Here is a 21,642-nt window from a genome sequence, read left to right on the forward strand (position 1 = left end):
AACTAACACAACATTGTAAATCAACTATATTTCAATAAAAATCAAAAAGTAAAACAAAATAAAATAGGTCAATTCAAAAAAATAAAATTTCAAGAGGCAGTTTGGATAGACTAAGTAACTTGCACATTTAATTACTAAACTTTCTCAACTCAAATATATTTATGATGTTTATGTGTTTGAAACCCATTTACATGACGTCATCTGACCCTGGTTTTAATACTGTGTTGTTATTACAGATGACTTCAGCACTGACCTTGAAAGTGTCCCAAGATAAGGTTCTTCCTTTGAAGCTTTAGTTTAGTAAAGATAACAGTGAGAAATTTAGAAACTCTGAGCCATGCCCATGAGCTCAGCAGCCTTAAAAAGTGTTGCTTATTGTGGTTGAGAATCTGCCTGCCAGTGCAGGGGACACAGGTTCGAGCCCTGGGCTGGGAAGATTCCCACATGCCGCGGAGCAACTGGGCCCGTGAGCCACAACTACTGAGCCTGCGCATCTGGAGCCTGTGCTCCGCAACAAGAGAGGCCGCGATAGTGAGAGGCCCGCACACCGCGATGAAGAGTGGCCCCCGCTCACCGCAACTAGAGGAAGCCCTTGCACAGACAGGAAGACCCAACACAGCCAAAAATAAGTAAATAAAAAAAAAAAAAGTGTTGCTTATTTATATGCTTAGAAAAACATGCAAGTTGAACTTCCAGAAAAGCATCCATTCATTTTCATGAATAGATAAAGACGATGTACTGCCTACAAAATAAGGCAAATATTTGAACCGCTTTTCAGCTGGACCACTGCGTAAGTAACCAGATCTTTCTTTGTACATTTTACCACAACTACTTTTGATCAAAGCCCTAGCCTATGTGCAAGAAAAAAAACAAAGCTAAGCGGCTCACTGCACAGGTTTGGATTAGGGCTCACTGCACCTTGGTCAAAGCAAGCCAGTTAATGGGCTGCCCACCTCTCTCTGCAGTGCGCCTTGACAGAAAGGAGAAACCAAGAAAGCCCCACGGGAGAGCTTCATTTGCTCTTATGTTTATGTTTTTCAACCTAGACTCGCAAAGCATTGGCAAGAATTTTCAATAAAGTTTCAACTGGCTGGCCTTCAGGTGTTTAGGGTCCACTGACCTTATCCAAAGCTGCCTGTACCTCAGCTTCGCTCTCAGTGTCCAGCGCTGAGGTGGCCTCATCCAGCAGCAGGATCTTGGGGTTGCGAACCAGAGCCCGAGCGATGGCGATTCTCTGCTTCTGTCCACCACTCAGCTGGGCCCCTCTCTCTCCAACCAGGGTGTCAAATTTCTACAAGAGAAAGCATGGTGGAGCTCTTGAAGTATTTCAACTAGAAAAAGCTATGGAGCCTAGAAATTCATGAAGTCATCAGGGAGCTTCATTTTGACCATCGTAATGAGTCACAAATTATAATAAAATAAATAATATCGAATTCTGACAAACTACTAACATACTCTGTATAAAATTTTGTATGTTTCATGTACCAAGCTATACGCTCCAACTGGATAATTCAAGGGACTTACCTAGCAGAGTTGGACAACCCTGTACCTCAAACATTATTAGCTTAACCTCTGAAGAAAGAACTCACATGAGTTGAAATTCTCATTTCGAGGGCAACTACATTAACAGAGGCTTTACCTGTGGTAGTTTCATGATAAACTCATAGGCGTTGGCTTCCTTGACAGCTTTCTTTATTTCATCCATTGTTACATTTCCACGGCCATAACGAATATTTTCAGCAATGGTGGTAGAAAACAGCACCGGCTCCTGACTCACCACTCCAATTATTTCCCTCAGATACCTTACGTTAAACATCCTAATATCCTGCCCATCGATGGTAATCTGAAAAAACAAAATACTTCCATTGAATATTTTAAACCTTCTGATGTATAAAGCATCAAGACTCTAATTTGTTACCCAAAAAGCCTTAGCTAATATTTAACTTATTTCAGTGGTTAGAAATGAGAATTGGAAATAAAGCAATGTGGAAGACTAAAAATAAAAAGTGTATTCTCTCTTTTGATATTTATTATCTTACACATACAGTTTTTTTATGGATGGATTATTCTCCATAAGTGATTATATATTCGGTTATACATTTTTGGCATAACTATTATTTTTGCTTACCATTACTAAATCTGAATAAAAATGTCCCTTTACCTACCTAGTCTACATATCATTTTGATGGCATTATGATGTTTTACTGTAAGTAATATACCATAATTTACTTCAGCATTTCCCACCTGCTGAATATCTGGCTTCCTTCAAGGAACACTGAAGGACAATCATTATAAAAGCACAGAAATACCAGGCCGAAGCATATGATTTATTTTTTCTTCTCCGATAACAATTGCTTAACTTATACAATGACTGGCATATGTTGGGCATTTATTATTTGCTGAATAAAGGTTGAATAAACAACCCTCTAAAAAGATTTTTAATAATTTACAATGTCAGCAGGAATATATAAATATATATCTGCTTCATTGTAATTTATTAGCTTTTATCATTTTAATGTCTTTTCTAATTAATAAGTGTGTGGTGGTAGCTTATATTTATTTTAATTCATATACAATTATAAGTGAGGTTGAACATTTCTTTAAACTTTTTACAAATCTACATTTATTCTCGAAAGATTTGCACGTTCATATCCTATGATAGATTCATATTAATTTCTAAAATAGTGATAATAGTTTTCCCACATATATCATAAATTATTTGTTCCAATTTATTGCTTTCTTTTATTATAATTTTACTGATTTTTATGGGGAGAGATTTAAGGAAAAACTGAATCAGTCAACTGTACCACTGGGCATTTTTCTATTATTTCAGCAGTAATAAAATTGCTAAATCACAATGTGAACAGTGAATATCTCTGAGTTATAGAATTTCTGAAGACTTTTTTCCCTGCTGACGTGTATTTTCTTTAAAAAATGTATTACTCCAATAATAATTTAAAAAATAAGATGTTTTCAAATGCTTATTCTCAATGGTTAGTATTTACTATGTTCTTTTTAAAAAATGAATAAAACTGTTTACACTTGAACCAACCTAGAGTTTGCTTTAGGAAATGAGGATGGCCCTATGTTCCTCTTTGGTGTATCAGATTTTTCAAAGAAGGTTTGTTAATTTTATTAAAGTAAATAAATAAATAATTTGTGTATCCTAGAAAACTTTGTATTCATTCCTGCAATCTCTGTTGTATCTCAATGCCTTTTTAGGTTTTTTTTGTTTTTCTTTGTAACTTGTAAACTTCTGTTTTCATTATTGTTGAATTATAATACATTTCATTGTCAGGTAAACTCAACGTCCAGAAGTTGGTGCAGTTGAGGAAATTTGAATATATACTGTGGGCTCGTATTGTATTAACATTAAATTTACTGATTTTGATGATTGTTTTGTGATTATGTAAGAGAATGTCTTCTTCTCAGAAAATATATTCTGCTTTGCAGTACACCTGAAACTAACACAAACTGTAAATCAACTATACTCCAATAAATATAAATAAGTTAGAATTTATAACAAAATTTTTAAAGGCCAAAAAAATATCCCCTAGGCCATTACTGTTCTCCATGTCCCCAGAAGCTTCTTAGAGACTAACCCACTTTCCCCTTCAGATATTCCAACAATTAAGAAAACTCAACCGCCTTTGATGAATTTAATTACTGTCCTAAGATTTCTTGTGATCCTGAACACAAGGTTATTAATAATTGCTATATGGAATATTTTTGACCAAACTCAGTAAGTCTTCCCAGTGGTTTGGATGACTATTTTCCAGTGACCTAGTGGGTTATGAAAAGCTTAGTTGGAACAGAGGAGAGTGTTGTCTAGCTTCTTTGGCTTTTATCATCTTGAATACTTTTGTTAAAACAGCCCAAGGTTTTGAATGCATTATCCAGATGCATTGCAATTCTATAGTCTTTTTACCAAAATTGGATTCACATGCAAATTTGTTAACAACCAAAACAAAACAAAACAATTTCAAAGGCCTAATTGGTATCCAGCTTCCCACTTTGGAGAACATGGCTCTTCCCACTTACCATGCCCTCTGTGGGGTCATAGAGCCTCTGTATCAGCTGGACCACCGTGCTTTTCCCACAGCCGCTGTTCCCAACCAGGGCCACCATCTGACCGCTCTCTACCTTCAAGTTGAGGGCCTTTAAGATCTATGAGGGAAAAGAGAGAAAAAGAACACACTTCACAACAAAAGCCTAAAAGGGGAGTAATCTGATTCAATTTTAAATTTGGAAAAAAAGTACCAAATAAGGGAATATAATCTCAAAAGGAAAAAAGCACATACATATCAAAATAATAGAGACTACGGATTCTTTAAGATGAATAACAATCAGTCTGAATTAGGAATTCCTATAAATATTACTTACAATACCTTGACATCAGGTCGAGCCGGATAACAGAAATGAACATCTTTGAACTCCAAATTCCCTTTGATGTTATCTGGTTTGTGTCCTCTCTCTGAAAAACTGTCAATTTTAGGATTCTAAATAAAACAAAATTCAATGACTATTCCATCATAGGACAAACAATTGCATTTTTAAGGAATATGCTTCAGCAAATTCCAAAAATAGGACCCAGAATGGCAACTCAAGTTGAAGACGGTGTGTGTTTAAGGAAATATTCCTTCTCAGAAAATAGGCTTTTCTTGAAAAGTACATAAAGGATATATTCATTTCATTTTATACGATATTTCCCTTTAAGTTTCTGGCATATCCTCATAAATTTTCTAAATGGTCAAACATGCACATTCCTACCGCTGCAATGACAAAAACATACTACCATGGATATATCCAGGTATTTCAGCATTTAGTGACAATTAGCTTATTCCTAAACAACAAATGTAATGGACTGGGTTGAGAAGACTGAACAATTGGTTAGAGCCAAGTTATTTAGGAACGATGTAAATTTTGTATATATGCAGAAGCTGAACAATTTTCTCATGACTTAGATTAATGAAGTAGGAATTGCTTGGATTAAACAATCACATTTCAGTTACCTAGTTTGCATTTTCTCTGTGTAAATGCAGTGACGTACTTATGTCAAAATGATCTTCTTTATTTCACTGCAGTCAGTACAACTTATGCAATACAGTTGATTCAAAATTATATCATATGCGCAGTGATCTTTTTTTTTTTTTTTGACAGGGGGCAACCCACAGCAAAGCATACTATCAATTTTGGTCCCACCAGTAACTTTTCCATCCACTCATCCTGTATACAAATCATAATATTCTTAGTCTGGCTACAAAATGAAAGAGAAAAGGAGGAAAACTAGGAAGACAAACATCTTTGCTTTGAACTCTAATAATAACACACTAGTGCAGATGTACTTTCCCAAAATGAGATCAGTGCTATTTGATTATTTAAAGATAAACTTTCAGAAATATTAGTAAGAGGCATTTGATTTCATTCATTACTAAAGAGAGGTTGTTCACTTGGCAAAACTTTCATACGACATTTAACCGAAAGCCAGATTTAATTAGCCAGACCTCAAAGAATTTTTCGGCATTAAAATAATAAATGACTCACATTATCAATAATAGCAAAGATTGCATATGCTGCTCCTCTTGCATTGGCAAAAGCATCAATACAGGGAGCAGCCTGTCCAACGCTGAAGGCTCCGATCATGATTGAGAAAAAGACCTGAGCAAAAAGAACACAAGGAAAAGTTATAAGTCCTATTCTGGAGTCCACCATCATCTCAAATATGAGTTGTTTGGAATATACACTACCCAAAGGATCGCGATTAGGTTTATCCCTTTAAAATTTTTTTGGCAAAAGAGCCAAATTTAGAAGGTTACTATAGCATTTTATTGCATGAACAGGTTTCTTCAATCTCAAAAATATTTTTTTTGAAAAAAATATATATTTTTTGTCTAGCTAGCCAAACTATCTGTTGCTCTTCTCCTGGACTTAGACAAAGTCAGAAAGATTTTTCAAACCTACTTCCTTGATTCTGAAGCTATTGCCACCAGAGGAAAACATTTTCCATTAGTATTATTTTTCAGTCCTATATGATTTTCTCTAACTATTCATGGAATTACACAGAATGTTCAAGATAAAACAGATTTTGGCCGCATGAAATTTTCCTTAAAAAGTACTATGTTATGTATTAATACATATTTTGGTAAGACTTTTAATATAAAAAATAATAGTTCACACATTATAAAACACTAAATCACACCTGTGTGCAATGAGTAATATACAATTATTCTGTACTACAGCACACAAACTTAACACATCTGCCTTTATATTTTTTTCACTAGGAAAACAAATTGATATAGAAGAGTCAACACTATAGCTTCAGGAATCCAGATTATCAACAAACGTTAACTGAAGAAAACATAAATGAAGAGAAATTACTCCTTTATCTCTGGGCATGCTGAAACATCTACTTATAGTTTGTCTTTTCTCAGAAGACGGTAACAGTAACACTTCACATACCCAGAACTCAAATATCTCTCAAATATCTATGGACTACCTGCAATACAGAGAAAGACCAGTAAGAGAGCAAAGCCGTCTCTACCAAAAGCAATGCTATGAAGTCAATGCACTAGAGTTCTCAGTCTTTATGCAGAGGGCATCGCTGGGCTCCCTGCATCACGGGCGTCACTCTGTAGCCCTACTCGGGAGAAGTCACTGTCTACGTACTACAAATGGGGAGACCAGGCCAGAGAGGGCACACTCATCACAAAGGGTGAATGGCAGAGTCAGGATTCAATCTCCTTTCTTCATAAAATTTAGCAAATGAGGAAGTAAAGAGAGGTGGAGAACTTCCGAGCTGACAACCAGAGAGGAGACCAAAAGAAGAAAAATCAGACTCAGCAATGACGGAAGCTCATCTAGCCAATCAGCCCTCAAAACGTCAATGCAGTCTGAAGGTACTACCCTAGAGAACATTTTGAAATGATAAATTTTTATAATGTCCCTAAGCCATCATCAAGGGGTCCTCTGTTTAGAAAGATAGGGAAGTGCAGGTTTTAAAACATGGCTAGTTGAATGGTTACGTGTTGCCCTGACCGTCACTGACATGGAAAGAAGGTCACAATACGTTGCTAGTTTATAAAACGTTTACAAAAAGGTATGCATAATACAATCCCAGTTTTGAAAGGAAACAAAATCCACATACAGAAAAGAATCCGGAAGATATACACCAAAGATATACACCAAAGATATACACCAAGATATACACCAAGATATACACCATTAAGTATATATGGATTATTAGATCACAAGTAATTCTAAGTAATTTCTAATTTTTCAAATTCTTCTAATTCTTTGTATAACTAGTATATATTTTTATAATCAAAAAATGAAGATATTTTCATTTTGTAAAAGAAAAAGAAACTAAAATAACTTTTCATCTTGTATTTGGATAGCTGATGTTTTATATCACGTAAATTTAACATTCTCTCATAGTATGACCTACGTACAATAATGTTTACTTTCTTATATAATGAAACTCAAAGGCAGAATGAGGGTGGCGCCACTACATATTTGTTCATTCATAAATTCATTCCATTTTTCAAAATTTATATGCTCCATGTGTTTCTCGATTGGTCTATCTACATGTTATGCCCTGTGTATTCTACAAGGTCAGCTCTACCCACAGGACAGAGCAAAGGTTTACAGAATGAAAAAAGCCTATAACCATGGCTCATCCTTCAAAAAGGAGGAGAATGAAAGAAAAGAAAAGGTAGGTGGATAAACGACATTTTCAGATTCTTCATAAATATTAGGAAAACAACTTACTGTCATTGCATTTCCAACAGTGTATTCTTTTGCTATAACTAGAGTGGATCCATACCAGAAGGCCAGCGCATATGATGCATATATTAACAGGAAGGCAATGCCCATGGAAATGTTCGCCGAAATAGCTTTTTTAATTCCAATCTTTTTGGCATTTTCTAGATGTTTCTGATACCTACCAGAAAATAAGGGGAAAACATAATAAGAAAACAATCCATAATCTGAGCCATATTCACCTCCTTGATAGTTGGAGGTTTAAGGCACAAAGCCATAAAAGAAAGCCCTGGTGAGACCCAGCTTCCTGGGAACTCAACCAATTCAGGATCGGCCAGGACTAGAACCCATCTGAGCCTTTTCTTTACTGGCCTGGACCCATCTCCCTTGGTCCCTACCAGTCCTACCAGTGTTCCCATAGCTGTTCCAGGATTGAACTCCCATCCCTGGGAGAACATCACCATCCCTTCATGGCCAGCATCACAAGTCAAGGCAAAGGTGGAAGAAGAGAAACCAAGCGAAGCCAACCAGGAATGACGCCAAAATGTAAATACTATTTGGGACTCTTCAAACAGATTCTTAACACAGGCAAATTTGTCTTCTCCAGAGAATAACCTCCTTCCACAGCCCCACTGGGTGAGGGACAGGAATTTTACATGTTTGCGTACTTATACTTGGGCTTTTGCTTTGGTTTGGTTTTTGTTTTGTTTTGGTTTTGATCAGGCTGACCTTCAACTGTCAAGCCTGGGTACAAGGTTATAAACTGGTCACCGCTTATGGGATACAGGCTCCTACTCAACTTTTCTAGATTTTAGTTTCATCACTTGTAAAATAGAGTTACTCTTTTTTTAATAGAAGTATAGTTGATTTACAATGTTGTGTCAGTTTCAGGTGTACAGCAAAGTGATTCAGTTATACATATGTATATATATTCTTTTTCAGATTCTTTACCTTATGGATTATTACAAGATATTGAGTATAGTTCCCTGTGTTATACAGTAGGTCCTTGTTGGTTATCTATTTTATATATAGTAGTATGTATATGTTATTCCTAAACTCCTAATTTATCCCTCCCTTCCCTTTCGCCTTTGTTAACCATAAGCTTGTTTTCTATATCTGTGAGTCTCTTTCTCTTTTGTAAATAAGTTCATGTGTATCATTTTTTTAAAATCCACATATTATCGCTATCATATGATGTTTGTCTTTCACTGTCTGGCTTACTTCACTTAGGATGATAAGCTCTAGGTCGTTCCATGTTGCTGCAAATGGTATTATAAAATGGAGTTACTAATGCCTACCTTGCAAGACAATTATGAGGTTGACAGATAATGATAGAACGTTGTTAGTACAGTGCTGGCGTATAGCTGGAAAAACCTGATAATTCCTATTCCTATTACTATTGTTTTAGAATTTAATGTCTTCCTAAATATCGCTCATTCTATTATTGTCATATTTTTGAATATTAATTAAAATTCATATTACTGCCTTCTAGGATTTGACATAAAGGTATAAATGTCTAGAATGGTTCTGTCAAATAACAATATTTTTTCCATCAATTTCAGTTAAGCCTTCCATGCTAGATGCAAAGAGTCTATACATTTTGATTTTGGCTCCTTAAAATCAGAAAAAAAAAATCCACTGATATACAGTGAGACTTTAGAGAAAATACCACATACATTAGAGCGTTTCTATTTCTAACAAAAGAAACAACATCATATCTTTTTCAGTTTAACCAAATAAGATGTTGAGAATTTCTTCATTTTTTTAAAATGTACGTTGCCACCAAAAATTATGTCTTTCAATTACTTAAAGCACCCTACTCTCCAGTGCTGTTTCCTCAGTGTTGGATGATGCATACATTTAGCTGAGCTGCGTCCCTGGGGAGACAGCCAGCTCGCCATGCCCAGCACTGTGCTTAGTCCCAGGTGGCCCAGTTGCAAGGTGTGGGCACGTCAGCCCCAACGTGACACGGGCTCCAGGGACAGTGGTGGACATGCTGTAATTACCTTCGCTGAGGCGGCTCGCTTACTGCTGCTAATGGAGAGGCACTGATTACACTCATCCTGAGGTGTGTGGGCTACTGTGTACAGAAAGCAGCAGTGAGAGAGAAAAAGGAAGAGTTAGAGAACCAGGTATAGGCTGGCTTTGAAGAGGGCTTAAGGAACAGAAAAATAGAAAATGAAAAAGAGGGGAGTAGGGAACCTTTGCTTTTAAGGCTGGAGAATTGCCAGAGAATTTCTCTTTCAAAGAGTTGTGGGTGGGGCTTCCCTGGTGGCGCAGTGGTTGACAGTCTGCCTGCCGATGCAGGGGACACGGGTTCGTGCCCCGGTCCGGGACGATCCCACATGCCACGGAGCGGCTGGGCCCGTGAGCCATGGACGCTGAGCCTGCGCGTCCGGAGCCTGTGCTCCGCAACGGGAGGGGCCGCAACAGTGAGAGGCCCGCGTACCGCTAAAAAAAAAAGAGTTGTGGGTATCAGGAGTCCCATAGGATGGCAAAAGAAAATACTTCACATGGAGTCATACTTCAGCGATATTAGGGAATGTTATTATTTAAAGAAAACTGGTTGGGGCATTTAAGTAGAGCTGAGTAGCCTTTATAGGGGGCTTTGTTCTGGCATATAGGTTTTCGCCTATCAAGTTCCTCTAGAGCAGGGGTACTCCACCTGGAATCCCCGGTTAAGGAACTTGAATGGGAAAAAATTTACATATTTAATTTCACTACCCTATAACCGGAATTTAGCATTTCCTTCAATTCTCAAGGCAGGCAACAAACTGCTGTATGGTTAGCAGTAACTGTGCCTGTGTTGCCAAAAGAAATCCTAGATCATTTTCATACCACTCTTCTAATTATTACAGATATCTTAAAGTATCTTTTACCTGCAACCCGCTTTGAATTACAGTAAATATTTGACCCGTATTTAGTTCTTAGTATTTAATAGGTTAAGAATAGAGATATGTAATTACCACATGACACTTTTAAAATGTTTTGATAACTGTACTTCACTATAATTGGTTTCCTTTGTAATCCTACATATTTTGTGTTATGCATTTAAAATCATTATTTTAAGAAGGGAGTCCATAGGTTTCATCAGACTGCCAAAGAAGTCCATGGAACATAAAAAGGTCAGAACCCTGCTGTAAAGTCTGACGTTAAACTCTAGCCATCAGTAAAGGGTGCCTATATTTTGTGGGCGAGGGGTTAATATTAGGTAAAGGAAAGCAGTAGACACATATCACAAAAGAATAAGTGACAAAATGTAAAAGTGGGTTCTTTGAACCAGTGGACAAAAAACCTGACCTTTTCAGCTCTCTGTTCTGGCCCCCAAAAGCTATCACAGTCTTGATGGCCCCTAGAGCCTCTTCTGCCACAGCGCCTGCTTTTGCATATGCAGCTAGTTCTTTGTCACTAAATGCTGAGAGAATCTGGAAAAGAGAGAAACATTCATGCCTTTTGTATGGGGAAAAATGTTAAAAGACAGTCTGATCAACTCTTTCACTTACTTTTTCTTCCCAAACCCTGTCCTTTATCAAACATTGTAGATATGAAGCAAACCACACTCACTGTACCCGATCCAACGGCTGCTTCCACTCCCTACAAGGGGCGGATTTGATCCGCCCTGGTGACATGCTCCCCAAGAGGAGTCCTAAGCAGCTTTCGGCAGGAAAGCGCCCTTTGCAGGAAAGAGCTCTCTGCAGGAGGCCCCTTGGTCTTGTCGCTAACCTTAAACCAGGCGGCCCCGTGCTCTACTCACCTCTGGCCCTAGCACACCTTTCAGATCTTTTGATCACGCAATACTTTGTGTAACTTGTTGGTTCTTTCCAGAGATCAAAGATGTAGAAATGCAGAATAAGTAATTAACAGATGACCAGATCTTTTCCCTAGCTTCCCCTTCAATAATCTTGTGAACAAAACTGTGTGAACAAGATAGCATCTAAAGAAAGGTCACAAGAGGTCAACAAGCCCGCACACAAGCCTGCACACAATGGAGGAGGGTGATGATTCTGACCCCCTATCTCAACAATTAACTGAGGTTACTTCCCCTTTTCCATTGAAAAGCTTTCATGACTGAACAGAATCTTCAGAGATGGTTTTTTGGGGACACCAAGTCCACCATCTCCCCAGACTGCCAGCATTCCGATTAAAAGTAACTTTCCTTTCTACCAACTTTTGCAAGTATTGATTGTTTTTAAGCAGCGAGCAGCCGGACTTGATTCGGTAACAGAGTCAGCAAAAGGAAATCCACACATAGTTCTCTAGATAGTGTTTTTTGGGAGTAGTGTGGAGTTCTGTATCTACTACCGTTTGTTCTCTGTTAATTGCAAAATAAACTAAAATAAAACCTTACTACTTGGAAAGGATTCACCATCCTTTTTTTTTTATTGTGTCACGATTTTTAATCACTTTGAAAACCATACTTCCAGGCCTACTCACGGGTATTCTACTGAATAAGATGGCTAAACAAGATGTTGCAGGAGAACAGTAAAGGAAGAATCGAAACAAAAGAGATGCCAGAGTCTACTAAGTAAATCATCAACCCCAGAATGAGCAAAAATTGCCAGTAAAGTTTCTCAACTCTGGAGTGTTGGTTGAAATAGAACAGGTTTTGTGGATTTTACTGCAAGGCAAAATTGTCAGAGTGCCATTTAACTGTCACAGGTAACAATTCAAAGTAAATAGGACAAATCTAAACTTATTTAAATGTTTTATATTCATGCAATAGTTTGAAGGAACGTCATATTTTTAAATTATGTTTCCTGAAATAAGGACATGACCATTTATGTAATTTAAATTAGTACGCCAGAAGGTTTACCTAAAGTAGTAACAGTTCCAGAAACAAAATGTAACTGAGGTAATAACTGTGACATTTTGCGTCACATTAAAAACAATCTTCCTTATTAGAGCACCAGATTAACAACGTGGTCCTGGATGTGGTTTCAAATGACATTTAACATGGATCTGCACAAGTACCAGAATCCTGCATATTGAAAATAACTCTGTCTGCGTGGGTTAACACACACGGAAATGCCCACGTTTCACATACCTTTGCCCAAACAGCTGTAGAGAGTCCCAGGATAGGGCTGATGGCCATTATCACAAGAGTGAGCTTCCATCCTCTGAGAAACCCCACTATGAATCCTGCAAAAAACGTGGCTATTGCTTGAAAGAACATTCCAACCTTGTCACCAATTCCTTCACTGATTTTGGAGATGTCACTAAAAAAGATCACACCTAAGTGGTTACAGGCAGGAGGTCTTCAGTCAGAAAGGTGAAGCAGACATCTAACAAACACAGAGACAGGCAACACTGGTTCAGACTCCTGCAAGCCTCTTTCACAGTCTTAGCCTCTTGAATGACATTTTTCCCCACCTAAATACTGTACAAAGGAAGAAATTCAGGATTAGTTCACGCTTCTAAGAAGTTAATAGCATTAAAAGTTGATGCTATTCAATTAGTTAATCCTGTTAGAGAAACATTAGCATTTTGAACCTATGAGTCAATTTGTTTAAAGGCAGGAGCTAGGGGGCTTCCCTGGTGGCGCAGTGGTTGGGGGTCCACCTGCCGATGCGGGGGACGTGGGTTCGTGCCCCGGTCCGGCGGGATCTCGCATGCTGCGGAGCGGTTGGGCCCGTGGGCCATGCCCGCTGGGCCTGCGTGTCCGGAGCCTGTGCTCCGCGGCGGGAGGGGCCACGGCAGTGGGAGACCCGCGTGCCGCAAAAAAAAAAAAAAAAAAAGTAAAAGCAGGAGCTAGGAAGGGCACTGCAACAGGAATAGGGAAGGGCTCCTTGCTTCTACCCTTGATGATATTTTCAACGCACTCTATTCTCAATACAGCAGCCAGTGTGATCCTTTGAAAATGGAAATCTGAACATGCTACTCCTCAGATCAAAAATGCCCAGTGGCAAAGCTGAGGCCAGCCAGGCCCTACATGCTCTGATCCTCCCTTCTCTTGGACCTCATATGCTCACTACCCTCTTGCCAGGACCTCCAGTCAGGAAAAGCTTATCATCTATGTCCCCCTGCTGGAAAGTAAGCAACAAGAGGAAGGAGATCTTTGTCTCATTCATTGGTATATCACAAACATCTAGAACACTGTTTGGCACATAATAGGCCCTCAAGGGCTTCCCTGGTGGCGCAGTGGTTGAGAGTCCGCCTGCCGATGCAGGGGACACGGGTTCGTGCCCCGGTCCGGGAGGATCCCACATGCCGCGGAGCGGCTGGGCCCGGGAGCCATGGCCGCTGAGCCTGCGCGTCCGGAGCCTGTGCTCCGCAACGGGAGAGGCCACAACAGTGAGAGGCCCGCGTACCGCAAAAAAAAGAAAAAAAAAAAATAGGCCCTCAAATATTTGTTGAATAAGTGAAGAGTCAATAAGTACTAAGATAAGTCTCTTTGTGAATTCATTCAATCATTGATTCACTCATTCATCCATCTTGAGGGTCATCTTAGTATCTGTCAGGCCTGTGATAGATATGTTTGTCTCCATGAGAGATAAACAAGTAAAGGATGTAAGCTCATTCCTCAAATACGCCTACTACATAACTAAGGCAAAAAAATCTAACAGATAAGGAAAATACACTGCGGCATAGGCTGTAATTTCTAAAGACGGCTATCCGATGATCTATTCCCAATACACACCAAATGCTTAATCTAGGAAAAAAAATTTTTTCATTTAAAATCTTCCTTGGACATATTTTCACATACTTAGCAGTTAATTTCTTTATGAAAGTGTGGTGTTAACAGTATACTTACTCTGTTAGCCGAGTACTGAGTTCACTGGTGTCATTGATGTCAAACCAGCCTATTTCCTGTCGTAGAATAGCATGAAAAAACTCTTGCCTAATTTTCTTAATCTGTCGGCCAGCTGCCAAAGTCCAAAATGAAACTTGTATATAGGCAGCAACAAGAACTCCAGCACCTAACCCTGAATAATAATATGCATATCTGGAAAATAATTCAAAAGTTTCTTTTAAATATAGTCTTTATCTCTTTGGGGAGAAATATTCAGAAATGGGAATTAGTCGATTTACAGACAGATCACAAAGACCGTGTAGGACATTGTAACAAACACACATTAATTTTTTTCTCTTTTCTTAAATTATTAAGAGGATAATGGCAAATCTATCCACTTGCATGATCAGCCAAAGGTAAAATAAAGTTTTGTGGTGAACTGCAAAAATATAATGGTGCTCATGAACCATTTTTAAACTGATATTGACAGTCTGTAAACACAATTTGCCTCTTTCATAATTCATATTCTAGACTTGCATATCTTACTGTACTTAAAAAGTGCACCACATTGCAAATACAGGACTAAACAGACCGAGCATGCAAAATGGTTCTTAGTATAAGTTTTCCCGTATTGTTTACACAAAGAACAAAAAACCCTCTTCCTAATTGGCAGAAGTTGAAAGGTGTTTTGAAAATAGAACGCTAGGGGCTTCCCCGGTGGTGCAGTGGTTGAGAATCTGCCTGCTAATGCAGGGGACACGGGTTCGAGCCCTGGTCTGGGAGGACCCCACATGCCGCGGAGCGACTGGGCCCGTGAGCCACAACTACTGAGCCTGTGCGTGTCTGGAGCCTGTGCCCCGCAACAAGAGAGGCCGCAATAGTGAGAGGCCCGTGCACCGCGATGAAGAGTGGCCCCCACTTGCCACAACTAGAGAAAGCCCTCGCACAGAAACGAAGACCCAACACAGCCAAAATTAATTAATTAATTAATAAACTCCTACCCCCAACATCTTAAAAAATAAAAAAATAAAATAAAAATAGAACGCTAAAATGTCATGAATTCAAACCAATTCGGAGTGAAGTCTTCACTAAATTAGAGGAAAGTTAGTATCTTTATTTTTTTTTAATTTAATTAATTTATTTTTAGTTTTTTGGGCATGGCCCGCAGCATGTGGCATCTTAGTTCCTCTACCAGGGATGGAAATTGTGCCTCCTGCGTTGGAAGCGCGGAGTCTTAACCACAGGACCATGAGGGAAGTCCCAAAAGTTACTATCTTTAAAAGTAATAAATTCAATTTCAATACTCTCAAATATATTTTCTACATCATTTTACAAACTGTTTCCAGATAGAAGCCTTTCAGGCCTGCTATGGCAAACAGACAGTACTCATTTACGTCAGCAGCATTAGTTGATAAGTAAACATACAAACGATATGTGACAGGCTCTTGGGATTTCTACGAAGAAGGCTGAATGAGCGGAAAAATGCCATAAATGACATTACTGGATCAACGGACAAAACTGGAATACAGATGATAGACTGGATCAAAGCATTGTATCAATATTAAATGTACTGAGGTTGATAGCTGTACTGTGGTTGTAAAGAGAATGTCCTGTTCTTAGGAACCATGCTGAAGAATTTATGAGTAAAGGGTCATACTCTGTGCAGTTTATTTAAATGGCAGGGGAGGGGGAATAAATGAAAACAATAGGTTAAAGTGTCTAACAAAAGGTAAAGCGTATACAGGGACTCTTTGTACATTCTTAAAACTATTCGTAAGTTTGAAATTATTTTCAAATAAAATGTTTTTAAAAGTACACCATAAAGAAGTACATATGTATATATGCATATATTAGCCAATTACCTAGTCATTTCTTCTTCCAGAATTCTGGCTGGATTTAGCATTAACAAGGAAAAATTCACTAAATAAAAACAAAACAAAACAAAAATAAGACATTTTTGAAAGGCACTGCCAGGTTTTAAAAATCTTTTTTCTCTTTCCTTTTCACTCTCAAGTCACTCTTTTCATTTGACTCATGTAAAGGTCCCAAGGGTTTAGGTGCATTTAGGGTCCAGTTGGGGGAAGTTAAGCCCTCCCAGGTTCAGCCCCCTTCCTAGAGGTCTTGGGCCTTGAAGCAAAGCAGCTTCCTAAGGCAGCAGAGAGGAGCTGACGAAGGGCATACAGAAGGCAGGGGGGAAAAAAGAAATGGTCCACATAGAAAACACAAGATTTAAGGCGCACTTTTTTTCTTAGTGGCGCAAAGCACTTTCCACATACTTGCTTCTTTTGATTTTACTTTACTATATGTGTGTGTTTTCCCTTACATGCTTCCTCACGACGTAAATAATAGAAAGGCTGAATTACATGCATTGCAAAGGAAGAAAAGTTAAAGAAAAGAAAAGATAGCTGAGTTGCTCAAAGACAAGTCAGTAGATCACTGGTACTCGGTCACCATCCTGCATTCCCTGTCCTGGTATTTTTAAAGCAGTATTAACTGGAAGGAAATTGTCTTTTAATTTGAACTAATGTGATAAAAATGTCAATGTGCCTTTTCTGGTTTACATGTTTTAGTAATAGCTAGGATTTATTGAGCATTTATTACATGCCAGGCATTGTTCTCAACACTTTACATGCATTACTTCGTTTCAGTTTCACAGCAACTCTATGAGGTAGGACTATTTCATAAATTCCCATTTTACAGATGAAGAAATTGAAGCACAGGGAGATAAAGTAACTTACCCAAAGTCACACGGCTAGCAAGTAGGCTGAGAGTCCTAACACTATACCATACAGCTCCTGACACTATACTACAGTGATTGATTCATGTGGTAATGACTCATTTTCACTTTTTCAAAAACACAAAGTGAAAAAATAAAAAGGAAGCAGCCCATATCTACTGCATTCACATAATCATAGGATAAAATGTCACCACAGCATTGATGAGAAAGCACACCAGGGTAGGCATTTCCCATTTACCATGATGCTAGCAGAGAAACTAGTCTTTGTACTAGCCTCAGATCATGTTTTCTGGGTGCTGTGTTACCATTCTTACCTTCCTCCAAAGGAAAATAAGGTAGAAATTTATTTTAAACTACTGTCAGGATCAATTACCAGGCATGTGGCCCTGATGGTGGCATAATTTTCCCCTTAGGATTGTTCTTTCTACGGATGTTCATAGTCAAGTGTTTCTGCTTCTTAATCTAGCTCTTTATCAGTTACTAGATCCTTGAGGAATCAGACCGTATTTTACTTCCGTTCTTATCTGTTACATTTTGCAAGCTCATTTCCTTCCTGAGTTCATAAATCTGACACCTTTGATATGCTACATTGGAACCGTGTTTCGAATTAGAGGCAGACAAGCTATCCTAAAGCTGTGGTATTTGTAGAAACCATTGTTCAAAACCACAGGCAACCTGCAGATATATGGGTACCTGGCTATTTTTTCCCCCTGAATGTAGAAATCAGGTGAAATCCTAGAATGAGTTTTACTCTCCTCCAACACCAATATTACAACTCAGATTGACCCTCCCTCCTAGGAAATAAGAATCTACAAACAGTCCAAGTTTGACCTGCTCCTTTCTCAGAGTCCCAGGCCAAGAATGGCAATCTAATTCTGGGTTAGTAACCGTAGGAGCCCCAAAGCCCTCAGGAAACCAAGAGTTTCTGCTGCCTGACCACAAAGGTGAGGCAAATGTGTGTTGATGTCTCGTTCCTGGAAGAGCCATGGAACGAAATCTGGAATTCTAGGCTTGGAAATCTCATGGAATTAGTTCTGGAAAAGGCCTCGACCTGGTCTTCTCAGATGCTACCTATTAAGCTTCAGTCTCCTAAACAGTCTTTAAGTAGTTCTGTGGTTGAATGCTTCACAACGCTGTCTGCCTGTTAGAATCCCGTGGGGAGCGTGAAAAAATATAGATGCCCAGGCTCCATCCAAGACCAGCTGAATCAGAACCTCTGGCTGAGTCTAGATCATAATTCTAAAAAGTGTCCCCAACTGATTCTAATGTTCCAGGATGGAGAACTCCTACTCTAGTCTGCCTGAATGCCTCCCATAATGAGGAAATGGGGAATTCTAGAAGCCGCCTATTCATTTTAGAGAGCTCCCATATAATTCATCCATTTCATAGATGGGGAAACAGAATCTTAGAGTGGTTGTTTCATATCCAAGTTCTTACAGCTAGTTTCCCCCCAATATTTATGTTCCAGACAATTGACAAAAACTGTCTCATTTAATTCTATCAGTAAGTCTACCTTTCAAAGGTGAGAACAGTAGGGATTATAGAGGTTAAGTAATTTGCCCAAAGTCATAAGCTGGTAAGGGCCTAAATAATAAATGTATACCTTAAGGATTACATGGGGAGACATTACATAAGGTCACTCTGAGTCTCAAAGTAAATCAATGTCTGCCTTACTTGATTCTGCCCGGGACTTCTTTTATTATATAGAAACACTCAGCACAGGACAGAGTTGGTGCATGTCCAGGCAGCTTTGGCAGTGTGGGTAATTAATTAAGGTAACTGGGACTTAAAACTGCCTTTTCCTCTCATCTATGTGGCAATGCAAGGGCACGCAGGGTATATTGATTTCTCCACAGAATCTCCTACATTACTACAGTCACATAGATTTGGCATAAGATATCAGGTTCCTAATATTCTGCAGAAAAACTGTTTCCTATGACTCCATTCTTAGGTTTGGATGAGGAATGTTTTATGCATAGTTTCTGCACAACTGAGTCATTGTGATGGAACAACCTTGTCACAGAGCCTTTATTCTGTTGACAAGGATGGGCTCTGTTCACAGTAAGTCACCATCAGGCCCTCCTGTAAATTAAACCTTTTTTTCTTCTAACATTCCCTTCTCATTTGGCTCCCATCTAGTCTAGCTGTCCAAGAATCCAACGATTCTAAAGAATAGACTTTAAATAACATCATCTCTATGAGATGAGCTAGTGAGCTCAGCTAAGTACAGCTGAATACTCTATCTACGCTCAATCCCCAGGGTTTTTGCTAAACTACAAATGTAAACATACCAATGAGCTCTCTGAGTATGAAATATAACAATTTCGTCTTCTCCAAAGAGGCATGGGAGTATTATTTGTACACACTACTGAAGAGCGGACATTGGAATTAATAACATTTGAGGTACTTCCCATTCCAAACCCTCCAAGACAGCTAATATGCCTAATGACAAATGTGGCTGTAGAGGACCAAGTGTCATTTAATTTGGAGGCCACTGAAACTAAGTTGGCAACTCGGGTGAGTTTATCACTCCAGGTATTACAGGTCTGTAAGTGAGCTCATGCCATGTCCCAGAGAGACCTTGAATTTAGCCCTGGCCACAGTACATGGCACCTGTCTGCCATTCCAGCTTCAAAGCGATACGGTTGCATCATGAGAAACACAGAAAAGACAAGCAAACTGCTCCAAATAAGAAAGTTGTGGAATTACTGCGGTGTTAGCAAAAACAAAAATAGGACGGATAAAACCGAACCAAATGCCAACTCCCCTGTGATAAGAGCACTGCATCAGATTTCTCAAAAAATTTAATTGTGATAATATACACAAAACCATCTTAACCATTGTAAGTGTATAGTTAAGCAGTGTTAACTATATTCACGCTGTTGTACAACCAACCTCCAGAACTTTGTCACCTTCCCCCAACTGAAACTATGCCCATTAAACAACAACTCCCCGTTTTCTCCCCCCCCAAGCCTGCTACCACTACCTTACTTTCTGTTTCTATGAATTTGGCTACTACAGACACCTCATCTAAGTGGAATGATACAATAATTGTCTTTTTGTGACAGGCTTTTTTCACTTAGCATAATGTCCTCAAGGGTCAACCATGTTGTAGCAGGTGTCTGAACTTCCTTATTAAAGCTGAATAATATTCCCTTGTATGTATATAACATATTTTGTTTATCCACTCATTCGTTAATCTGATTTTTTTAAATCCTGAGTTGAGACCCATTTTTTAGTGATGCGTTTGAATATAGGCATCATCCTACTGTATGTGTCTGTGTGTGTCCTATAGATATAGATCTTATAAGAAGTACAAGGAAAACAAATAGAAAATTCCTCATTTCCTTGAAGGCTTTTTAAACTATCCTATCTTACTCCAATTTTACCTTTATGGTGTTGAAGTTCTGGCCACTGGTCAAGCACAAGTAATCCATTTAAAACTTTGCCAAACACATTTTTTTAAAGGAGAAAGTTATTTACATTGGCAGTATAATGTATATGGTCATGGCTGGGATGGCAGAAAGACCTGGGTTTGAATTCTGCCCTAATACTGTATAACTCTGGACAAGCCTCAGTGTCTTCATGTGTCACAGAAAATAATATTACCTACTGTGTGGGACGGTTCTTGGAGGCTTAAGTGAAATAAGACCTAGCACACGATATACACAATGAAAGGTTACTATTATTGGTGTTATTTTTATTATAAAGAGGTTCTTCTCAGAGACAAGAGTACTGGAGAGTAAATAAACTATTTTTGTAGGAGCTTGATTTAACTTTTGAAGGATGCTTTTAGTAGACTTCTAAAAGGCATTAATATTCATCAATATTTATGTAAAGTACAGCTTTTTTTCCCTGTTGTATAAATTAAGCAATCATATTCTCTTAGGTAATTACAATTAAGCCCTACAATGCTAGGCAAATATGTAGTTCTCAATCAGTGAACGCTGAAAACTCTTACTGAGTGTCATCTAAACTATAGAGTCCACTTTTTCTCAGTTATCTTTACTGTGAAAGCTGCCTTTCCTTTGTCAGTTGTTTTCCTTCTATTCCACCATCTGCGTGCCAGTAAAGCTTCACTCGGGCTTCTCCAGCCTAGTGCTCACAGGTCTCTTGGGAGGAACTGAGCTATCATGCTTCGCAGAAAGCATGAACATCTTCCTTTCTATGTTAAATCTGGCTAATATGAAAATAACTTTGTGCATTGAAACCGCACTTCAGTGCTGCTGACACAGCCTCTCACATAGATGACATTAACTTACAGGACTCCTTTGGCTCTTCAGTAATTACAGTCCTTTGAGTGAGTTTCAAAGCACATCATTTTCACATTGAGTCCATTGACTCTTTAGTATTCTGTCAAGTAAACAAGTCAACCTTGTTGATCCAAAAATTAGAGACAGAAAGTGGGTCTAATTTT

General features: G+C 38.6%; 1 protein-coding gene across 8 annotated transcripts in view; it reads right to left on the reverse strand.

Annotated features, from left to right (window-relative positions):
• LOC132430972 (phosphatidylcholine translocator ABCB4) overlaps positions 1–21,642 on the reverse strand; it is a 75,309-nt gene that overhangs the window by 43,770 nt on the left and 9,897 nt on the right. For 4 of the 8 annotated variants that reach the window (XM_060020369.1, XM_060020364.1, XM_060020367.1 and 1 more), the window contains exons 5-14: positions 16,351–16,408; positions 14,510–14,701; positions 12,803–12,974; positions 11,059–11,183; positions 7,768–7,939; positions 5,545–5,658; positions 4,389–4,499; positions 4,042–4,167; positions 1,640–1,843; positions 1,121–1,291 (exon numbers count right to left, since the gene is read on the reverse strand). In XM_060020369.1, coding sequence (XP_059876352.1) covers positions 1,121–1,291; positions 1,640–1,843; positions 4,042–4,167; positions 4,389–4,499; positions 5,545–5,658; positions 7,768–7,939; positions 11,059–11,183; positions 12,803–12,974; positions 14,510–14,701; positions 16,351–16,408 — 1,445 coding nt within the window. Of the gene's footprint in view, positions 1–1,120; positions 1,292–1,639; positions 1,844–4,041; positions 4,168–4,388; positions 4,500–5,544; positions 5,659–7,767; positions 7,940–11,058; positions 11,184–12,802; positions 12,975–14,509; positions 14,702–16,350; positions 16,409–21,642 lie in introns of those variants that run through there. The other 4 variants (XM_060020365.1, XM_060020368.1, XM_060020370.1 and 1 more) reach the window with 4 other exon arrangements.

The sequence above is a fragment of the Delphinus delphis genome, chromosome 9, assembly GCF_949987515.2.
Source record: "Delphinus delphis chromosome 9, mDelDel1.2, whole genome shotgun sequence".
NCBI lineage: Eukaryota > Metazoa > Chordata > Mammalia > Artiodactyla > Delphinidae > Delphinus > Delphinus delphis.